Below are 20,643 nucleotides of genomic sequence, written 5' to 3' on the forward strand. Positions count from 1 at the left end.
TGTTACTATAGGCACCATCTCTCCCTACTATACCTGCTATCCCACAGTCACACTCCCTTCCCAGAGACTATTATCCCTCTGTTACTATAGGCACCATCTCTCCCTACTATACCTGCTATCCCACAGTCACACTCCCTTCCCAGAGACTATTATCCACTGTTACTATAGGCACCATCTCTCCCTACTATACCTGCTATCCCACAGTCACACTCCCTTCCCAGAGACTATTATCCACTGTTACTATAGGCACCATCTCTCCCTACTATACCTGCTATCCCACAGTCACACTCCCTTCCCAGAGACTATTATCCCTCTGTTACTATAGGCACCATCTCTCCCTACTATACCTGCTATCCCACAGTCACACTCCCTTCCCAGAGACTATTATCCACTGTTACTATAGGCACCATCTCTCCCTACTATACCTGCTATCCCACATCCACACTCCCTTCCCAGAGACTATTATCCACTGTTACTATAGACACCATCTCTCCCTACTATACCTGCTATACCACAGTCACACTCCCTTCCCAGAGACTATTATCCCTCTGTTACTATAGGCACCATCTCTCCCTACTACACCTGCTATCCCACAGTCACACTCCCTTCCCAGAGACTATTATCCACTGTTACTATAGGCACCATCTCTCCCTACTATATCTGCTATCCCACAGTCACACTCCCTTCCCAGAGACTATTATCCACTGTTACTATAGACACCATCTCTCCCTACTATACCTGCTATCCCACAGTCACACTCCCTTCCCAGATGCTGTTATTCCTCTGCTACAGCAAATATTGACGTTTTTTACTTTTTTCCCAGTTCCAGACTTTCAAGAGCATGATATATTTTTGTGGCGAAAGGAAACTGGATTTGGGTTTCGAATTCTTGGTGGAAATGAGCCTGGAGAACCAGTAAGTCATTCTACTCAGCTGAAGATATTATTAATCACCAACTACAAAAGCAAACAGGAATTTAATATTTTACGAATATTGCTGTATTTCTGCAACATAGTTCTTCTACATCTCTGTTAAAAAGACATCACCATTACCCTTACCAGAGGCTGGTCTTAGATAATCTAATGTGAAGGCTCAAACTTATCGATTAAATCTGTTTCTCACCCCCTAATAACTATGTATCAAACAGTAAATGGAATAAATGCTGTTGAAATTGGAGATTAATGGCTTCTGCCTAATTTCTCAAATAAAATGAGTGTTTATAGCAAGTCATTATTTTGCATACTAAATAAAAGAATATTCTAGCACATTGGTTTTCATGGCAACAGGAATATTATGAAAGTATTTGGAGACATAAAAATGGCTCATTTAGAAAAATCTTCCCCAAAGAACCACTGGCTGCAGCATTTTAATTGTGAGAAAAATTGACAAAACTACCCCTGACATTCATCAGTATAGGGAGGCTTGATTTGGTTTAGCCAAATCCTAAGCATTTAACCAAATCACAAACATGCAAAAAATGCTGGGAAGGGTGTGTGACTGTGGGATAGCAGGTATAGTAGGGAGAGATGGTGCCTATAGTAACAGTGGATAATAGTCTCTGGGAAGGGAGTGTGACTGTGGGATAGCAGGTATAGTAGGGAGAGATGGTGCCTATAGTAACAGTGGATAATAGTCTCTGGGAAGGGAGTGTGACTGTGGGATAGCAGGTATAGTAGGGAGAGATGGTGCCTATAGTAACAGTGGATAATAGTCTCTGGGAAGGGAGTGTGACTGTGGTATAACAGGTATAGTAGGGAGAGATGGTGTCTATAGTAACAGTGGATAATAGTCTCTGGGAAGGGAGTGTAACTGAGGGATAGCAGGTATAGTAGGGAGAGATGGTGTCTATAGTAACAGTGGATAATAGTCTCTGGGAAGGGAGTGTGACTGTGGGATAGCAGGTATAGTAGCGAGAGATGGTGTCTATAGTAACAGTGGATAATAGTCTCTGGGAAGGGAGTGTGACTGTGGGATAGCAGGTATAGTAGGGAGAGATGGTGCCTATAGTAACAGTGGGATAATAGTCTCTGGGAAGGGAGTGTGACTGTGGGATAGCAGGTATAGTAGGGAGAGATGGTGCCTATAGTAACAGTGGGATAATAGTCTCTGGGAAGGGGGTGTGACTGTGGGATAGCAGGTATAGTAGGGAGAGATGGTGTCTATAGTAACAGTGGGATAATAGTCTCTGGGAAGGGAGTGTGACTGTGGGATAGCAGGTATAGTAGGGAGAGATGGTGTCTATAGTAACAGTGGATAATAGTCTCTGGGAAGGGAGTGTGACTGTGGGATAGCAGGTATAGTAGGGAGAGATGGTGCCTATAGTAACAGTGGATAATAGTCTCTGGGAAGGGAGTGTGACTGTGGGATAGCAGGTATAGTAGGGAGAGATGGTGCCTATAGTAACAGTGGGATAATAGTGTCTGGGAAGGGAGTGTGACTGTGGGATAGCAGGTATAGTAGGGAGAGATGGTGCCTATAGTAACAGTGGATAATAGTCTCTGGGAAGGGAGTGGGACTGTGGGATAGCAGGTATAGTAGGGAGAGATGGTGCCTATAGTAACAGTGGATAATAGTCTCTGGGAAGGGAGTGTGACTGTGGGATAACAGGTATAGTAGGGAGAGAGATGGTGCCTATAGTAGTGGAAATTTCCAAGCAATTTGCAGTTTACAATAATTATGAATTTTTTTTCTAGTCTTCAATATTTTGGCAATTTTTACCCTTTACAACAATAGTGCCACCTGCTGTTCATTTGTGGACACCCTCCCATGATTCCATTGCACCTGCTCATGTACATTTGGGTTGCCTACGGTACCTGGTCAGCTTGGCCCTGTCGCTGAGCATTTTACTTGATGAATAAAAGCATTAAACAAATTTACTAACAACTGTTCATTCCCCTTTGAACAGATCTACATAGGTCACATTGTGCCAGTGGGTTCAGCAGATGCCGACGGGAGGTTGCGTTCTGGCGATGAGCTTATCTGCGTAGATGGAACAGCGGTTGTTGGAAAATCTCACCAACTTGTTGTGCAGCTTATGCAACAGGCAGCAAAGCAAGGCCACGTCAATTTAACTATCAGACGCAAAACCATCTATCCAGGTGTGTACGTTACAGATATCCATCCTTATACTGAATTGTGCTTAGTACAGGGGAATACCTATTCTGCCATAGTTTTATGGGATCTCTCTGTACAGACTATGAGCAAACTTAGGGGACTGTTCCTGCTGAATTGTGCTTAGTACAAGGGAATACCTATGCTGCCATAGTTTTATGGGATCTCTCTGTACAGACTATGAGCAAACTTAGGGGCTGTTCCTGCTGAATTGTGCTTAGTACAAGAGAAATCTCTATTGTGACGCAGTTTTATGGAATCTTATTTCTTTCCTCTTTTAGTTCCAAAGGCAGAGAATGAAACTCCTGCTTCACCAGCATCATCGCACCATAGCAGTACCCAGCCAGCCTCTCTAACGGAGGAGAAACGGACGCCACAAGGCAGCCAAAACTCCTTAAACACTGTTAGTTCAGGCAGCGGCAGCACCAGCGGGATTGGCAGCGGCGGTGGCGGTGGGAGTGGAAATGTCAGCACTGTGGTTCAGCCTTACGACGTTGAGATCCGGCGCGGTGAAAATGAAGGATTTGGATTTGTTATTGTGTCTTCGGTCAGCCGGCCAGAAGCAGGGACAACTTTCGGTAAGTGGAGCGATATTACTATCACCCTTTTGCATGTGGACTAGTGATGGACGAATTTGTCCCGTTTCGAATTTCGAATTTCCCTCGAAACGTAGAAAAATTTGCGAAACACATCAAGGCAATGGGCGTCAAAATTATTTTGATGCTTGTCAATTTTGATGCCAGCAACAGTTGTTATACGCGCGCCTATTTTGTCCAAATCCATTAAAGTCAATGGGCATCAGAATAATTTTGACACGCAACAATGTTTATGCGCGTGACTATTCTGACGCGCGCCAAAATGTTTTTCGATGCAGCAGATTTTCCGCTGGCAAATTTTCACGGCTGCCTCTGAATTTATTCCCCGGTGGCGAAATTCGGAAATTCACTGCCTGCCAAATTTATTCACCCATCACTAATGTGGACATGTGTTGAAAGTAAAGGATCCATTATCCAGAAAACCTGTTAAACAGTAATTAAAAGTAAAAATGATTTCCTTTTTCTCTATAATAATAAAACAGTAGCTTGTACTTGATCCCAACTAAGATATAATTAATCCTTATTGGAAGCAAAACCAGCCTATTGGGTTTATTTAATGTATAAATGATTTTCTAGAAGACTTAAGGTTTGAAGATCCAAATTATGGAAAGATTTGTTATTTGGAAAGCCACAGGTCTGGGCATTCTGTATAACAGGTCCCATACCTGTACTTGAAATCTAAACTGAAGGATATACTGTATATATAGGTATGGGACCTGTTTTTCCAGAATTCTCAGGACTAGTCTACTAAAAAAATCATTTAAACATTTGGTTTTGCTTCCAAAAAGGATAAATTATATCTTGTTGGCATCAAGTAAAAGCGACTGTTTTATTTATATAGAGAAAAAGGAAATCATTTTTAATATTTGAATTATTTGGAAAAAATGAAGTCTATGGGACACAGTCTTTCCCTAATTTGGAGCTTTCTTGATCACGGGTTTCCAGATAACGGATCCAATACCTGTGCGTATATGTGTATACATTTATATATATAATGCTTACAAAGTATTTTGCCTGTGGATTTATTCCTTTCAGGAGCCAACAATACATTTTAAGCCCCAGACAACAGTAATGTGCAATTATTAAATCCTCTTCTGCGCACAACTGCAGGTTTATGCACAACAATTTGTGGGCTTTAATCTGAACATCCAAGGCTGAAATTATTTTTTAATAAAGCACTTTAGAAGCCAGGGTTGCTTTATTAATTTTCAACCTTTTAATGGTAGCAAACAACTCACCAGCCTGTATGTACTGGAACTTGCTGCAACAAACAAACAAACAAACAAACAAACAAACAAACAAACCAGAATGAGAGAGTCTAGTCCTGACAATGTGATTGGGATGTCACACTAGGCATTTACTCCACCATTATTATCCACAGTTGGACTGGGCCTGTGGGATCCCGGGAAAAACCTTGTAGGCCCTGCCAACCCAGACCCACTACTGGCCAGAAACTCCCCCGATCTCTTGACTCAAAGGAAAGAAGTTAAATATATGCACAACAGGTGGGAGAGTTGTGGTGATCGGGGCCCTTGAGAGGGTGAGGGACCCCTGAGGTGATAGCCCTGGTGTTCCCTGACACACCAGTCTGATCTTGGTGTCATTCCTAATGGTGCCAAAGGGGGGTCTTTGTGGTTGTGGCAGGGACCTTTTTGGCCAACACTGGGTTGCTTTGAAGGTATAAGAAGGTTTTTCAGTAGTGGGGTTTCGGCCTACAAATATGGCACTATTTTGATGCATCCCTTCCAGGCAGAGAAGATGTTCCAATGATGGTAGTGGGGAAAAAGGTTTCCATGTTGATTCTCACATACAAATGTGAACAATTCTTCGTAACTTGAGCACCATAAACATGAAGTGGTTTATTGATACTACTGAGAATAGTAGATACAAACGGCAATAGACACTTGATGGTTCTCCCACCTGTTGTCCATGCCCAGACCCTTGGAGCTACCTAAAATGTATTCTCCTTTACACTGTGTGTAGTCACTGGGTTCCTTCCTCTAAGGAGCTTACCCCACACTACTTCTTCTTTTCAGTAGATTAGAGGACTTCTTTAGCAATCTATCCTACATATATCTCACAATCCTAGAGCATGAAGGACCAATCACCATTCCAGCTAGACCTCATTTGCCTTGACTTCTATTGAGGGTCTTTCCAAATGGAAGGCTCTTCAACCTTAGTAAGATCTCTCCAGGCTGATTCTCCCCAGCACTATCCACCCTCTGCTACAAAGTGGAGGCCAAATAATCCTAAACTTTATATTCCATCCTTTCCAATAAGGATTTCCCACCAAGAGGAGGACGTCACCTGAATGGGGATTTGTCACAGTACTGGCTACTCTGAATTGCTGACTCATGGCAATTGGCCTGTTCTTTGGAGCAGGAAAAATAGTCCAGTTCCAGGAAGAATATATAAATTGGATAATAATCTCAATTTGCTACTTGTTAAATAACCCATAGCAACCAATCAGTAGGTAGCATTTACTGATCAGCCGTTAGAATATAAACATCTGATTTGTTACTAGATGTAGTCAAACTTTTAAGACTTTTTATTACATTACCCCGTGATAAAAGAAAGCCAAAAACAAGAGAGGGCATGCAAAATAGAAAATCGGGTTTAGTAAACAGGACCCTTGATTTCTGTATATTATGTAGGCTTTCTATGTAACGCCAGGTGTCCCTTTTATGTCCTAAGAGTTTTCGTATGGATCTAATGAGGGCAATAAATAGAAACCGCAGTTTAGCTCTTAGACCAATGTTTGGAAACCATTTTGGTGTTGGAAATATGTTTTGGGAGCCAGGGCTTCACCAATATAAAGGAAATATGCCCCCCTCCCCCATACATGTCCCTGTACACCCCCACCCTTTTCTAAGCTGCACCAAAATCACTCAGCCTCCCTTGTCCCCCATATAAGACCAAGCTGAGGGGTGCAGTCACCATCCGCTCTAAAAGCAGTAAGGAACTGGGATGTTTTGTGTGCATTGGGGATGGTCACCCTGGGGCCCATCACCCCATCCCTGTTATGAACCCTCTCACCACATACCTCTTTTTGTGGCCACCTCAAACCAATCCCCTCCCCATTCAGATCCTGGCCAGGCAATTGGGTCAATGAGGGCTTGGACCCACCAGGATTTCTCCCTGTGTCCCACCAGCCCAGTCTGAACTTGGTAAGGGAAGTGGCCAGACATGGCAACTGACTAGGGAGAGGATGGTAAGTTGAAATATGTGGAATATAAATAAGTTCATTGCCATAACAGCTTAAAGGGAACAATTCATCTGCAACAGTTCAGGAGTGTAAGGTTCAGGTGCGTAACAGGTTGCTTTCCAGAACCACTTGCTATGGCATATAATGTCCTAAAACCCATTAGCTAGAAAAATATGAAAATTGGTTGAAAGAAGAATTGTTTTATCCTAGGGTCATAGGGAACCTTCTATTTATTGTGGAAAGCCCAAGTCTCTTGAAGGCAATGGTGCTTGCCCAATGTTCTGCCTGCTCAATTAATATGCCAATTAGTGACTGTTCAGGAGCTGCTGTTGTGTAAAAATTGCATTATATCCTGCTATAATGTCAGTAGATTATAGCAACTCTGCTTCAGTGAATATTTGTAATGTATAACTGTGTAAATGGCAAATGTAATGATAAACAAATGTAATGATAAACCTGCACTGTGCATGACGTCACAATGGTGCCTACTCCTTGTACCTGCACTTTGTACCCTTCTCATGGGAGTCCTTTGTTGACTTGCTTTAACGTTCCTTTGGTGGTAACAAAAGAAGCCGTTTTCCATTTGCTTTTCCTACGCAGCACTAAGCACCTGAGGTGGATGGGGGTTGCCGATATTTTGGGGATGGGGGTTCTTTCATGCTCGAGTAAGGCATAAACATTGGCAAGTCTATGTGGGCTGTTTGTAATAGGAAAAAAGGCAATTGAAAGCCACTCAGGACTAAAGAGAAATAGAGGAGTTAAGCAGAGATAACAAAAAGCATTCTGTAATTCATTGCCAATAAGGAGTTGGCTGTTACTAGTCTAGTGGAGTTAGAGCAATGAAAGCAAGCCTCTGATTGGCTGTTCAGGGTTAATAGACTATACTAGTGTAATACCTAAATTCAAACCTTAAAACCCAATTTTTTCCTGGTATTGTTTTATCAGCCCCTCTTGACTTGCCAATGTTTTTCTGCCGAGCACAACTCTCCTAATACCCTGTTTTTTGGCTTCAGGCGTTATTAACCCTTAACCTTCTTTTCCCTTTTCAATCCTTCTCTCCTTCCAATATCTTACACCACTTTTAACAAACAAAAATAAAACACAACAAATACCTAAAGCCGGCAATGCATGTGTGGCCATGCCTCACAAAATAGGTCGGATAATAGAGGGGAGCCCCGCAGATCGTTGTGGCAAGCTAAAGGTGGGGGACCGGATCCTGGCGGTTAATGGATGCTCGATCACCAACAAGTCGCACTCGGACATCGTCAATTTAATAAAGGAAGCGGGAAACACCGTGACTCTGCGCATCATTCCTGGCGATGGTAATGTACTGCTTGTTTTTTTTTTCCTCTGTTGAATATTTTATTGAATATTTTATTCCACTTCACGAGGAAATAAATGATAGCCTTGAAATGCAGGAAATGTACTTTATTAGACTGGAGACTGACAGCGGCTTATCTGCTACTCAATGTATCCTGAGGTGTTTCTATGGGGGCCGAGACACTTGTTAGGGAACGCTTTGGGCAACCTTTTCTAAGTGGCACCGGTAGCTCAGGGAGTTCTGACTTCAAACACTGTCTGGACATCAAACACACAAGTGTTGACTGCAACACAATATTGAGACATCAGCAATAAGTTTTGCCTTTGCTTTCCTTGCCTGACCCCAGATGCTAAATGCTGTTCTACTGTATCTAGGTTCCACCACAAGAACTTCACTTGAGACTTAGGAGCTCATTTACCAACCCCAGGGACACAAGTGCTGAAGCACTGGGCCGATTTCTCCATATATGAATTTAAAATGATGATCTGTTAAGGAGTAGATCAGGGCTGTCCAACATGTGGTTGAAAGAGAGCTTCAGCTCTTTTTCAACAATAGCTAAAGGCAGGAGATGGAAGTTTTATTTAAGACATTCTGAAAAGCAAGTACCTGGGTAACTTTGTCAAGGTATCCAAATGAGCAGATATTTGCTAAATTAGGCCAGCCCTGGACCAATGTTTGTATCACTTGGAGGCCCATGCAGATCCTTCATGTGAGGGCTGCATCCATGACTTGAAACTGTCCTCACCCAATAGGGTTTTGTAGCTTTTCTTATCTGTATCTTAAGGAGTCCAGCCATGGGTAACTTTATCTTGTTTGTCAAGGTATCCAAATGAGCAGATACTTGCTAAATTGGGCCACACCTGAACCGATGCTTGTATCAATTGGAGGCCCATGCAGATCCTTCATGTGAGGACTGCATCCATGACTTGATACAGTCCTTACCCAATGGGGTTTTGTAGCTTTTCTTATCAGTATAATATGGAGTCCAGCCAGTCTTGAATGGAGAGGTCCTAATTTCCATCTCATGCCATGGTTGAGTGTCCAAGTTGACCGCCAGTATCGCCCATGCTTACCTTCAGCCATGCATGAGCCCCTAAGTTTCATAAGTTGGAACCTCAGAAGTTTCTACTTTGTGTCTGGTCGCAAATATGAACCAGAAATAGTGGACTCCTAACAGACAACGTAGAGAGGCATGGGGGATTAAATTGAATTGTCAACAGCTGTACATCAGATGTTCTCACCTGGTCTGATGAGACACTCCCAGTTATATTTATGTTTCCAAGTCTGCTCAAGGGATCCATTTTCTTGTTTTATATTACATCGCATTTAATATAACCTGGACCTCTATCATAGGTTGAATTGTAACTGTCCCACCAAGTAAAATAAGAACATCACTCCTCTACAGAAAGGAGCATGATGACGCTAGGAGGACCTTTTTGTACCAGTTCTTACCATTGTACCTACATTGAATATAAAAAGCAGATGAAGCAAGACATGACCTATCCCCTAGAACTGGCCAACCCTTGTAGTCTGTTGAGCATACACATGGTGCATCACATAAATGAGCCTGTGCAGCGTGAAGCCGGTTCTTCAGCCCAGTTACCGATTAACAAAACCGCTGATGTGTGCACTTATTTTCCATAGATTTAATCTGCATAAAATATAATGAAAGGATTGGTTACAGCCCTCCATAAATAACACAACGTTCCAGGTATGGATTGTCTGTTTAGCTGTGAGTTATGCCGATGATCCGTGTGCAATGGGCTTATTTTTATAGCATAAACATACGCTTGGAAATCTCCGAGATGGATTATTGCTAAGGACCCGATGATATTGCTGCACAATAATGAAATCTATTGTTTGCCTCTCAGTAAAATGCTAAATGCTGTTAGGCTTTAAATGAATGGCTTTTATTGGTTCTGTAGAAATGCTGGAAATGTTTTCCTTATTAAATAATTGATCCATTTTGAAAGCAAAAAGAAGTGGGTGTGTGGACTATGACCGTGCTGCCCACTTGAATGTCTTGCTCATGATCTCATTGACCTTATTACACTCTCTTCCGTTATTGGATTTAAGATTCATTTCATTGGACTGAGCTACAACCGAATCACACGTTTTTGAAGGACTAGGTTAACCCATGTCTTAGTCAACCTAAACATTTACTAGAGCCAGCTGTCAATTGGGACACTATGTTCTAATGAAGATAAAAAAAAAGTAACCTCGAGCCCAATTACTTTTTCTGAATCTGGAGTTGGGTCAGAACTTTTATACATGGTCCTCCGTTCAGCCGTTTTGTAAAGAGTGGTTGGCAATACAAATTAAGAGTCCATGGCATTAAACAGCACCCAAGTTAAAAATTGATTTTTTCCTTTTAGAATCTTCCAACGCAACGTTATTAACCAATGCAGAGAAGATCGCCACAATTACGACCACACATACGCCACAAACGATACCCCAAGAAACAAAGTAAGATATTTAATTTGCTTAATTATGTCTATTCTGCATGCTTGATATAACTTTTAAGGTGACATCCAACTAGGTTTATCGGCCCATATAAATAGAGGATAGTACCAGCAGTCCTCACATCTAGGCATAGGAACCCCCCAGCAGTCATCATGACTAGGCCCAGGGACCCCCAACAGTCATTTTCTTTGTAGATGTCTTGAATTAGATTGTTGCACCTGTTGTTTCTATTGCCCAATAGGATGTTATAGATTGGCTTGTTGTAAGCATTTTTTTAAAGGGGAAATAAAGTCTAGACTAGAATAAGGCTAGAAATACTGTATTTTGTATACTAAACATAAACATGAACTTACTGCACCACAAGCCTAATCAAACAAATGATTTATGCTTTCAAAGTTGGCTACAGGGGGTCACCATCTTGTTACTTTGTTATACATCTTTGCAAGACTAAGACTGTGCACATGCTCAGTGTGGTCTGGGCTGCTTAGAGATTGTCATAAATTATCAAAACAGCACAAGTCAAATAATATCTGCCAGAAGCCGATACAGCAAGACTGATTAATAATCAGAATATACAGACTGCACTGGGTCCTGTGTTGTCATGTAATCTAATGTGGATTTTATAGTTTTTCTATTGTTTAATACAAACTTTCTCAAACTCTGCAAAACCAGTGGCTGCAGCAAAATAACCCTCCAAATAGAATCCCAGTTTATCTGTTTAGATCAGGCTCCATGATCTTTGTCCCTGCAGCTGGAGTTGGAAACAGTAAAGGGGATGTAAAGACAAAAATAAAATCCAATACAAATCTCTACACAGTCACCGACTGCTCTACAGGGAAACAAACAAAGCTGCTTGATTTCTGCATGGCTGGGAAGTAAGGCGGGGGCTCCCCCTGCTGTTCATAAGTATGATTGTTTCCCTGCTCAGCAGTTAGGGACCATCTGACAATTCCTATCCACAGCAGTAAATGAAGGGAGAATTTCACTGCATACAGTCAGGTTTCTTATAAAAACAGTACACATTTTTTTTAATTAAAATATATTGGAGATAGGTTTCTTTTTCATTAAAGAAAGTAAAAATGTGATTTTATTTTTTTTTGCCTTTACATGCCCTTTAAGTTGTTATTTTTACTTTTTATATATAAGCGATTGGTGTTGCTATTTAGAATGTCAGTCTGGCTGAAGGAGGCAGTGACTAAGGCAACCAGATTTTCAGTCTGCTCGTGAGGCTACAATTTTAGTGTCAGTCATGCCAAGCGTCATGCAGTTAGTGTGTCAGTCATGCTTGTTGAGCCACCCCTGTGCTTTCATTCTGAGAAAGCAGAAAATTATGCAGTTTATCGGAGTCTTGTAGAGACTGCAAGCTGCAAAAATCACTTTCTTTATCCTGTTCACCCATTCTTATATAGAACCTGGGGGCTCGAGCAGATTTATATATATATATATATATATTTATATATATATACACAAATGTTTTTTTATTCCTATACTATTGGAATCACCACTTGTCTTGCTGTTGCCAACAAAAACAAGCATAGATCGAAGGGTAACCTAGGATTGTCAATTCCATGGCACCAGCAGGCAGTGCAACAGAATTTATATACAAGGGATATTGGTTGACATAGAATGTACATGCCCCAGTATCCAGTTTCCTTTTTATGTTTGAAATAGAGTTTTTTTGTGCCACATCAATCCGAAATGTCGTTACAATGGCCAGGAAGTCTACATGCTGCCACTGGTAATGTGTAAATTTGGGGCAGCAACCCACCTTTTAAATTTGTCTAAGTGACTTGGCCCATGTGTTCTACACTGAGCTTCAACCTTATGTTCATCAGTTCTACTCAATATAATGAAATAAGTTATTCATTTGAGGCTTGGGAACATTTTTCTTATGGTTTTGTTTTTCTTTGGAATGCAGAAATAATGCGAAACCAAAGCCGGAACCCCAATTTGAGTTTAAGAACGCACCGGCCACCCAGGTAAGAGATTAAGTTATTTAGAATATAGATAAATTGTGTGAATGCATTGTATGCTGGTGACTATTCTCTGCACAGATACACTTTATTACTAGGTATTTATAAAGCAGCTGTGTAACACGGTGTCCCAGAAGTGTGACCTGTTCATTAGGTGCTTAGACCATTCAGTGGTGGTGCTGGTTGGATGTCTGTACTGTGTAATAAGCACAAATCTTGCACCTCTTTGTTGTACATTTCATTGTTTGTGTAATTATAGTGAAGGTTGTAGCCTTTAGGCCAAGCTGTTTTAAGTGGGTCACCGTGACCATGGAATGTATATGGATGCTACATATTTCTAATTACCTATATTTAGGTTCCTTGGATTCTGTAGAGCACAGCATTTGCTTGAAGTAATTCTGTTCCTTCTGGCCAACTCGACTGTTGACATTTTCTAGATATCCTCCTAGGAGCACAGGTGGATCTTGCTACGTGACTCAACCCCTTAATAGTCCTGACAATATGCAGTGCTGAAAATAGGTCTGAGACACACTAAGCAGTGGAAATCAAACCTTCTTTAGCCTCTGTTTCATTTTTATATGGGTTGTAATGACACTTTTGGGCTAGACGATATTCCTATCTAATCGTTCTATGGAAATATTTGTTCTGATGATCGTTTGAGTGGGTAAAGCATCAATTCAGACATGACCAGGGAAATTAACTACTTGCAAAGACCCGGTTGCCTTACAATTGACTTCTACCGGTGAAATATTAGTAAAACTGCCAGTTTCTAGATTAAAAACCGACGGGACCATCGATTTCTGAAGCTGAGTGACAACTGTCAAAATGACAGTGGAAAGAGCTTTCCAAAGACTTTAGATGTAAACAAAATGTAATGCCATGTAAAAGGAAAGAGTAAAAATTAATATACAGGTATGGGATCCATTATCCAGAAAGCTACAGAAATGCTGTCTCCCATAGACTCCATTGTATTCAAATAATCCAAATCTTTAAAATGTATTTCCTTTTTCTCTACAACAGTGATCCCCAACCAGTGGCTCATGAGCAACATGTTTCTCGCAAAACCCGTGGATGTTGCTCTCAAGGGCCTCAAAGCAGGTGCTTCGTTTTTAATTCCTGGTTTGGATGAAAGTTTTAGTTGAATTAAATCCAGGTTTATGGCCAAACAAAGCTTCTTGTAGGCTGCCAGTCCACCAAAGGCTACCAAATAGCCAAACATATTTTTTATTTGGCACCCCAGGAACTTTTTTCATGCTTGTGTTGCTCCCCAACTCTTTGTCTGTGGCTCTACAATAATAAAACAGTACCTTGTACTTGATCCAAACTAAGATATAATTCATTTTTATTCAAATATTTTTTATTTACATGATTTGCTTGTAAACTTAAGGTATGAAAATCCAAATCACAGAAAGTTCTAGATAATAGGTCCCATACCTGTACAAGCCTTTGTATGCCCCAACTCAAAGCCCCCTAACACAAAGATTGTCCAATACCCTTCACAGAGAAGGAAGAGTGTTTTGAAGGCCAACAATAACTTGGAAGACATTACAGATTTCTGTAGCTGAGACTTTTGCTCCAGTCAACTTTATTAAGGGCTCTGCCCAACACAACCACCAACACAATAATGTATAAACCCCTGTATATGAAACCTAGTTTATCCATCCAACTTGCTGTCTTTGTTAATGCAGTGTTTTGTTCATCAATACATTATCCTAAAAAAGTTGGTGTAGGGTTTTGACACCAATCTGTCCAATAAAATGTGCCCTTACAAGTAAAATCTGAAAAAAGGTTGAAATGTAATGTCTTGACACAGGCAAAGAGCTGTGAAATTTATTGCTACTGCTAGGGTGCAGTATTACCCTTGAGGGCTGTGAATAGTTAGCAGGCAATTGTATTGGTTTCAGTCTGACATTATTCTCAATGCTCTGAGCTTACATACAAGGGGTGGTCCTACCTGCCATAGATTGAAGCTCATGGACATTTACAGAAGATGGAATTCTTCTCCTGCCATCAACTTCTTTACCTTGAAATCAATAGATCTTGAACTTTCTTCTTTGTTCCATATGGCCATGTTTCAGGCATTCTGATTTGATAACATGACTCCTGTCATGCTTCGGTGAAGACTCCCTGCCTCAGTCAGGCAGTCAACCAATTATGTGAAAAAGTCAACTTCTCTTCGCCTCAAGATCCTCAGCCATTTAATCTTTTCTAGTCATGTCATGTCATGTAGAACATTGGCCAGCGAGTCTTTGCACCCTCATTTATTTCTGACTGTCTAGAGATGTTGCCGACAAACCAATAGATGTTGTGAGCTATGAGATGGTTTTCTTTGCTTCTTTTGCTGTCAATTCACCTGCAGCCCTGTAGAGACAGACAATGTTTTTGGAAACTCTCCAAGCGATTGTATTGTAAAAAAAAAAATGACATTCTTTTTTTTCCCCCTTGTCCAGAATTAGTCTCATGTTTGAGATGTAGACCCCTTGGCTCAAAGAACATTATATACACTGGAAAAACATAACATATTTTCTTAACAATAATGTATAAATGTGTCTTTAAAGTGCTACAAACTGCTGTTTCAAATCATAGACTTTCAACAACTACAACTCCAGTTGAGCAGCAAATTAAAAAAAAAAATGTGTTATGATCAGTATGGTTGTGTTTATAGGGCTGGAAAAATATTTTATTGGTGTTATGTTAAAGGATTGCAACTCTGTCAGATTTATAGACGAATGTGAGATGAGAGGGATTTAAAAATCTTTATACTGGAATATCAGGAAGATGTTGAGTTGGAAGAGCTCCAACTCATGTTTTTTTCCTTGTTAGAGACATGTGTACATCGAATCAGAATGATACTGTGTGACTCCATAACACTTTATTAGGTTTAAAAGTGGTCCTGGGGTACAAGAGGCTGGAAATGTATACAATCGAATATATTTTGATTTGTTTGCAGCATGTATAGACTTTTAGAATGTACAATGAATATTCTGAGCTTTAGAAAAACATTGGAACTTGTACAGTGTAAAATATGTATGTTGTTGTTGTTCTTCCTAGTCTTTCTTCTTTGATTATTAATATTTTATGTATCGTTAGATGACTTGACCATGCTTAATGATGTTCTGCCTTTCCATAGCCGGAGCAAGACCTTTATTCAGTGGAACTAGACCGAGGATTAAAAGGATTCGGGTTTAGTCTACGAGGAGGTCGGGAATATAACATGGATCTCTACGTTTTACGTTTAGCAGAAGACGGACCTGCTGCCAAATGTGGGAAAATGAGGGTATATACCAATTCCAGAATTTTTAAGTCACCATGCCAAGGGACAAAAAGAACCATCAATGACCATCACCATTTTTTCACTCTAATTTCCCTTTCTGGGATTGAGAGAAAAATGAATAATTCTTTAGTTTATAACCTCATGTTTGTTTTGCGACCGAAGATGAACGGGGATTCTTGATTCATATGGCTGTTAGGTGCAGTTAGCACCGAATGATAAAAATTCAATTTCAATCACAACCGAGAAGGTGCCACAAATAACTAATGTTGATAAAATCTCCATGTTGAAACAGTGGTCCAGGTGCACCAGCCCCAGACCCCCAGCATGGGGGTGGAAAAACCAACAGCAATACTATTAAAGGGCCCCAAATACAATTTAAATAGAAAAATAAATATCTATTAATAGCCCTATGTGTTTCACCTGGAAGCGCCATAGCCTGAACTGGAAACCACTAGCGTATTTATGCAGCGATAAGCTTTTTTTAAAAACCGTGCCAAAACCGTGGCGGTTCTCCGAATGTGTGTCCATAGCCTTAAAGTTCCTCCAAGGTTGAAACAAACAGTTTTTTTTCTTTATGCTTGTGGATTTTCTAGAGTGCCTGGAGCCCTTTAATAATATTACTGAATGATAAAGGCCAGTGACGTTTTTTAGCTAATCTTGATTGATATATTTTGTCGTCCTGAATGGTTGAACACAAAAGAACAGTTGTTTTTTTTAAGTCAGTGGGCAACTAGTCAATCTATAGAATTATAAACCCCCGAATCCTTTGCAAAAAGATTTGACCGAATACCGAACAGAATCCTAATTTGCATATACAAATTAGTGGTAGGAAGGGGGAAAACATTTTTTACTTAGTGACTTTCGTAACAACAAGTCACATGATTTCCCTCCACGTTCCTATTTTGCATATGCAAATTAGGATTCGGTTCGGCCGGCCAGAAGGATGCGGCCTAATCCTGGCCAAATCCCAAATGGAATCCTGGATTTGGTGCATCCCTAATAGAAAGTAATGTTTTGAAATTCCAATGGACAATTTTCATTTTTGTATTGGTGTTCTAGATTGTTTGGTTACAAAAATAAAATCCTAGTTTAAGATTTTTTTTAAAAAGGAAATGAGCTGTGTAGAATAACTACTTGGGCTTTTCCAACTTGGTTCTGGATGATGGGCCTTAAAAATCAAACTGTGCAGCATTAGAGGGCTATTTTGTCCGCTCTTAAGACCTTTAGATCTGCCATCTTTATCTCTAAAGGTCAGGGCATTGTTCATTAAACATCCTTCTTTACTTTGGCTTTACAACAGCTCTGTGGGCAGGGAATTGGAACTCTAAAGGCCAAGTCTATTTTTACAATGCTCTTGATTAATATTTGAGGTGTTTGAAAACACCTAAATTGAAACGACCGAGCAGATTCTATGAACCCTGTGTTTGTTTACGACCTAAATATTTATATTTTTTTTCTTGCATAGGTCGGCGATGAAATCCTGGAAATAAATGGAGAGACCACAAAGAACATGAAGCATGCTCGGGCAATAGAACTGATTAAAAATGGCGGCCGAAGAGTACGTCTGTGTCTGAAACGTGGAGATGGTTCCGTACCGGAATATGGTGGGTCAAACTTTGAAAGCATTCCTTTGCTTCCTGTCATCACTCCATGAATGATCTCTCTTTCTCAAGATCTGGAGCAGGAAAATCTTTTACTCTCTTCCCCCTTTCTCTTATAATCACCAGTGTCTTATCAACTTTTACGCTTGTACTGATTTTTTTCTCTCTTCTTCGCTCCTTCTTTGCTTGCTTCTGTGGACTGGGTCTCAGAATGATGAGGAATGGTCAACGTAGCATCTTTGGTGAAGGAAATCTAAAAGCAAAAACTTGATCCTTTTGTTAAAACTATACTGCATTGAACTGTGCCAAACCATTTTTCATTATTTTGTATTAAAAAAAAAAAAAAAAAAAGGCAAACGAAGGAACCCGCCAACTTATTAAAACCTGATGTATGCATAATTCTTACTGGAAGATGGGCGTTGGGTCGTCTTTCATATTTTGTGTGCACCGTAACATTTGTGAAATGAAGACTTTTTGGGCAGAGCCATATGACGTATAGAGAGGTGATGGCTATAGCCTCTGACTCTTGGCTGATAGAACCACAATTCCCAACTTTTTTCAAAGCCTTTTGAGAATGCTGGGAATCCTGTCTCTGCTACAGTTAAGAGTGTGTACAGGGTAGACATTTCTGCCATTAAAGACTACACATTAATTGCTAAATTCTAAATTAAGAGTTACATTTATTTAAAGAGAATGGCTATAGGTATCGGTATGTTATCAGGGATAAAGGAAGCACTCTATTTTATGTCAAAGTATGATGTTCTAGATTAAAATGTATAATTAAAAAAAAAAAATATGTACAATTATTATGTCCTGTTTTACGACCATTACTGAACAATGCTTTTTGAAGGCATTTTCCCAACCAAAGGTCTTTTGACGTTTCTGTTGAAACGTTTTTATTTTAAAAGGATGTTGCTGCAACTAAGCATCTGTCAATTAACATGTCGTTGAAAAGCAAATACGCCTTGATATTTAAGGATAATTATAATTCTATTCATCTCTGGGCATTCACACTGCCTAAATTGGTGTTGCCTTGCATCCATAGGTCACTGCTATGCCAGATATCTTGTTAATTGTATAGTTCTTGGTGATACTGTACCTTAATGTATATATTTATGGACATAAAAGAGTTCACAGCTATTTAATGAGAGTTAGTGACTTGCTGGCACTGGTCACATTCAACGTTCTAGATAACGTGGCACTCTATTTGTTGAAGAGGTGGTTGACCTCACATGAGCCATGCCACATGGACAGCTTTGTCTTTGCCTTTTCTGATTGGTTCCTTGAAGTACAGCACATAGACCCAGTGGCGTAACTAGATGTTACTGGGCCCCACAGCAAATTCATTTTATGGCCCCCAACATAACCACAAGTTGCCCTTTTTTACCAATATATATTGAAATTGCTCATTAATTAGGGCCTCATGGGGCCCCTATACCTCCTGGGCCCCCCTGCAGCCGCAGGGTCTGCTTCCTCTGTAGTTACGCCCCTGCATAGACCTACAAATTAAAATGCACAGACCTGAATCCGAAAATGAAAACCCAATAGAATTAGCTGGATCTTAAACCAATAAGGATTTCTCTTAACTGCCCCAACAATAAGTTCCAAATTTAAAAGTTTTTTGCTTAAAAGAAAACATAGATGTTTGTGTAGCATGGTCTTAATGTTGACCATAATAGGGTCAAAAATAGCACCAGTTAATGGGACATGGAGCATTTTAAGTGCTGCTGCACCGCCCAGTCTGTGCACCATTGCCGTTACGATATACAATATTATGGCAGTATTATCTAAGAATTTGCGGGAGCGGGTCTTTCATATAATATTGAAGCTGATTTATATATGAAATTAATTTATTTTAAAGGAACATTAATATCTAAAAATAACCTTCCCCTAGCAAAACATATATATATACAAGGGAGTGGAATGATACGTAGGCTTCACCTTCCATTTCTTTCCCCATAAATAGAGAGTATTGCTTATTGTGTGCACAAAATAAATTGACTTTATGCATAAGACTTGTTCTCTCCACTAGACTTGTTCGTACTCCAGCGCAATATGGTAGCTCCTTTATGTTGAACAGCTTACACACGGTGTTGTGTTTCATGTGTTTATAAGCATTACCTTTGACTTTTTATGGGAAAAGAAAAGCCTGCTGCTAAATAGAATGTTCTCTTTGAAATGAGTGGAAGCATTGGAGATAGAGAAGATGGTTGGAAATGAATGGAACTTATCTCGCTCTAACCGGCTGTTGTTTAAATACAGCTCTCGGCAGTCTGTAGGGGGGCTACTGGGCATTGTATTTCAACTACATCTGGAGGGCTGCACATCCCTGATGTATATACTGAAAACATCAAATTATTGTCACAGGATATATATCTTTTATATGGTTTTTAACATGTATATTTCCGTCCCGGGCTTCAAGCCTTGTATATGTCCTACCTTTAAAGGAGAAGGAAAGCTACAGAGGCATTTTATTGTCAATAGATTAGCTGCAATAGTACAAGCTAGAATGCTATATTTATTCTGTAGAATGTTTTACCATACCTGAGTAAAAAGCTCTAGAAACTCTCTGTTTGTTTAGGATAGGAGCTGCAGTATTAATGTGGTGTGACATCACTTCCTGCCTGAGTCTCTCCCTGCTCTGGGCTCAGATTACAGTAGAGAAGGGAGGGGGAGAGAAGAGGAGCAAACTGAGCATGCTCTTGCCCAGGGCAATGAGGTTTAAGCTGAAGGCAGGAAGTCAGATACAGAAGCCCATGAGTACACAATAGAAGGGAAGAAATGCAGTGTTTCTTTTGACAGGGGACTCAGAGCAACATTACTTTGGGGATTTACTGGTATATTTAGATGGACCTTTCTCATAAGGCTTACTTAGTTTTAACCTTTCCTTCTCCTTTAAACCCAGCCCTGATGGCTGGAGAGCTGGTGCAATTGAATGCAAGCAAATGTGTCATGGTTTACAGAGTAACACTTGCCTGAGGTTGATGTACATTGGCAGTTGATATCTGTACATATTTTTCTTTCTCTGTCGATCTCTGTTTCTGTTCTCGATGCACTGTATTGCTGAACAAACACTGTATCTATTGTCCTTGTATGCGA

General features: G+C 40.2%; 1 protein-coding gene across 16 annotated transcripts in view; it reads left to right on the forward strand.

The window, feature by feature from the left end:
- Positions 1-20,643, forward strand: part of magi1.L (membrane associated guanylate kinase, WW and PDZ domain containing 1 L homeolog) — a 314,414-nt gene that overhangs the window by 288,009 nt on the left and 5,762 nt on the right. For 12 of the 16 annotated variants that reach the window (XM_041590905.1, XM_041590911.1, XM_041590915.1 and 9 more), the window contains 8 exons: positions 824-915; positions 2,906-3,098; positions 3,393-3,689; positions 8,031-8,234; positions 10,609-10,699; positions 12,615-12,675; positions 15,800-15,946; positions 17,409-17,547. In XM_041590905.1, coding sequence (XP_041446839.1) covers positions 824-915; positions 2,906-3,098; positions 3,393-3,689; positions 8,031-8,234; positions 10,609-10,699; positions 12,615-12,675; positions 15,800-15,946; positions 17,409-17,547 — 1,224 coding nt within the window. The other 4 variants (XM_041590906.1, XM_041590910.1, XM_041590913.1 and 1 more) reach the window with 3 other exon arrangements.

Source organism: Xenopus laevis, chromosome 4L (assembly GCF_017654675.1).
Source record: "Xenopus laevis strain J_2021 chromosome 4L, Xenopus_laevis_v10.1, whole genome shotgun sequence".
Classification (NCBI taxonomy): domain Eukaryota; kingdom Metazoa; phylum Chordata; class Amphibia; order Anura; family Pipidae; genus Xenopus; species Xenopus laevis.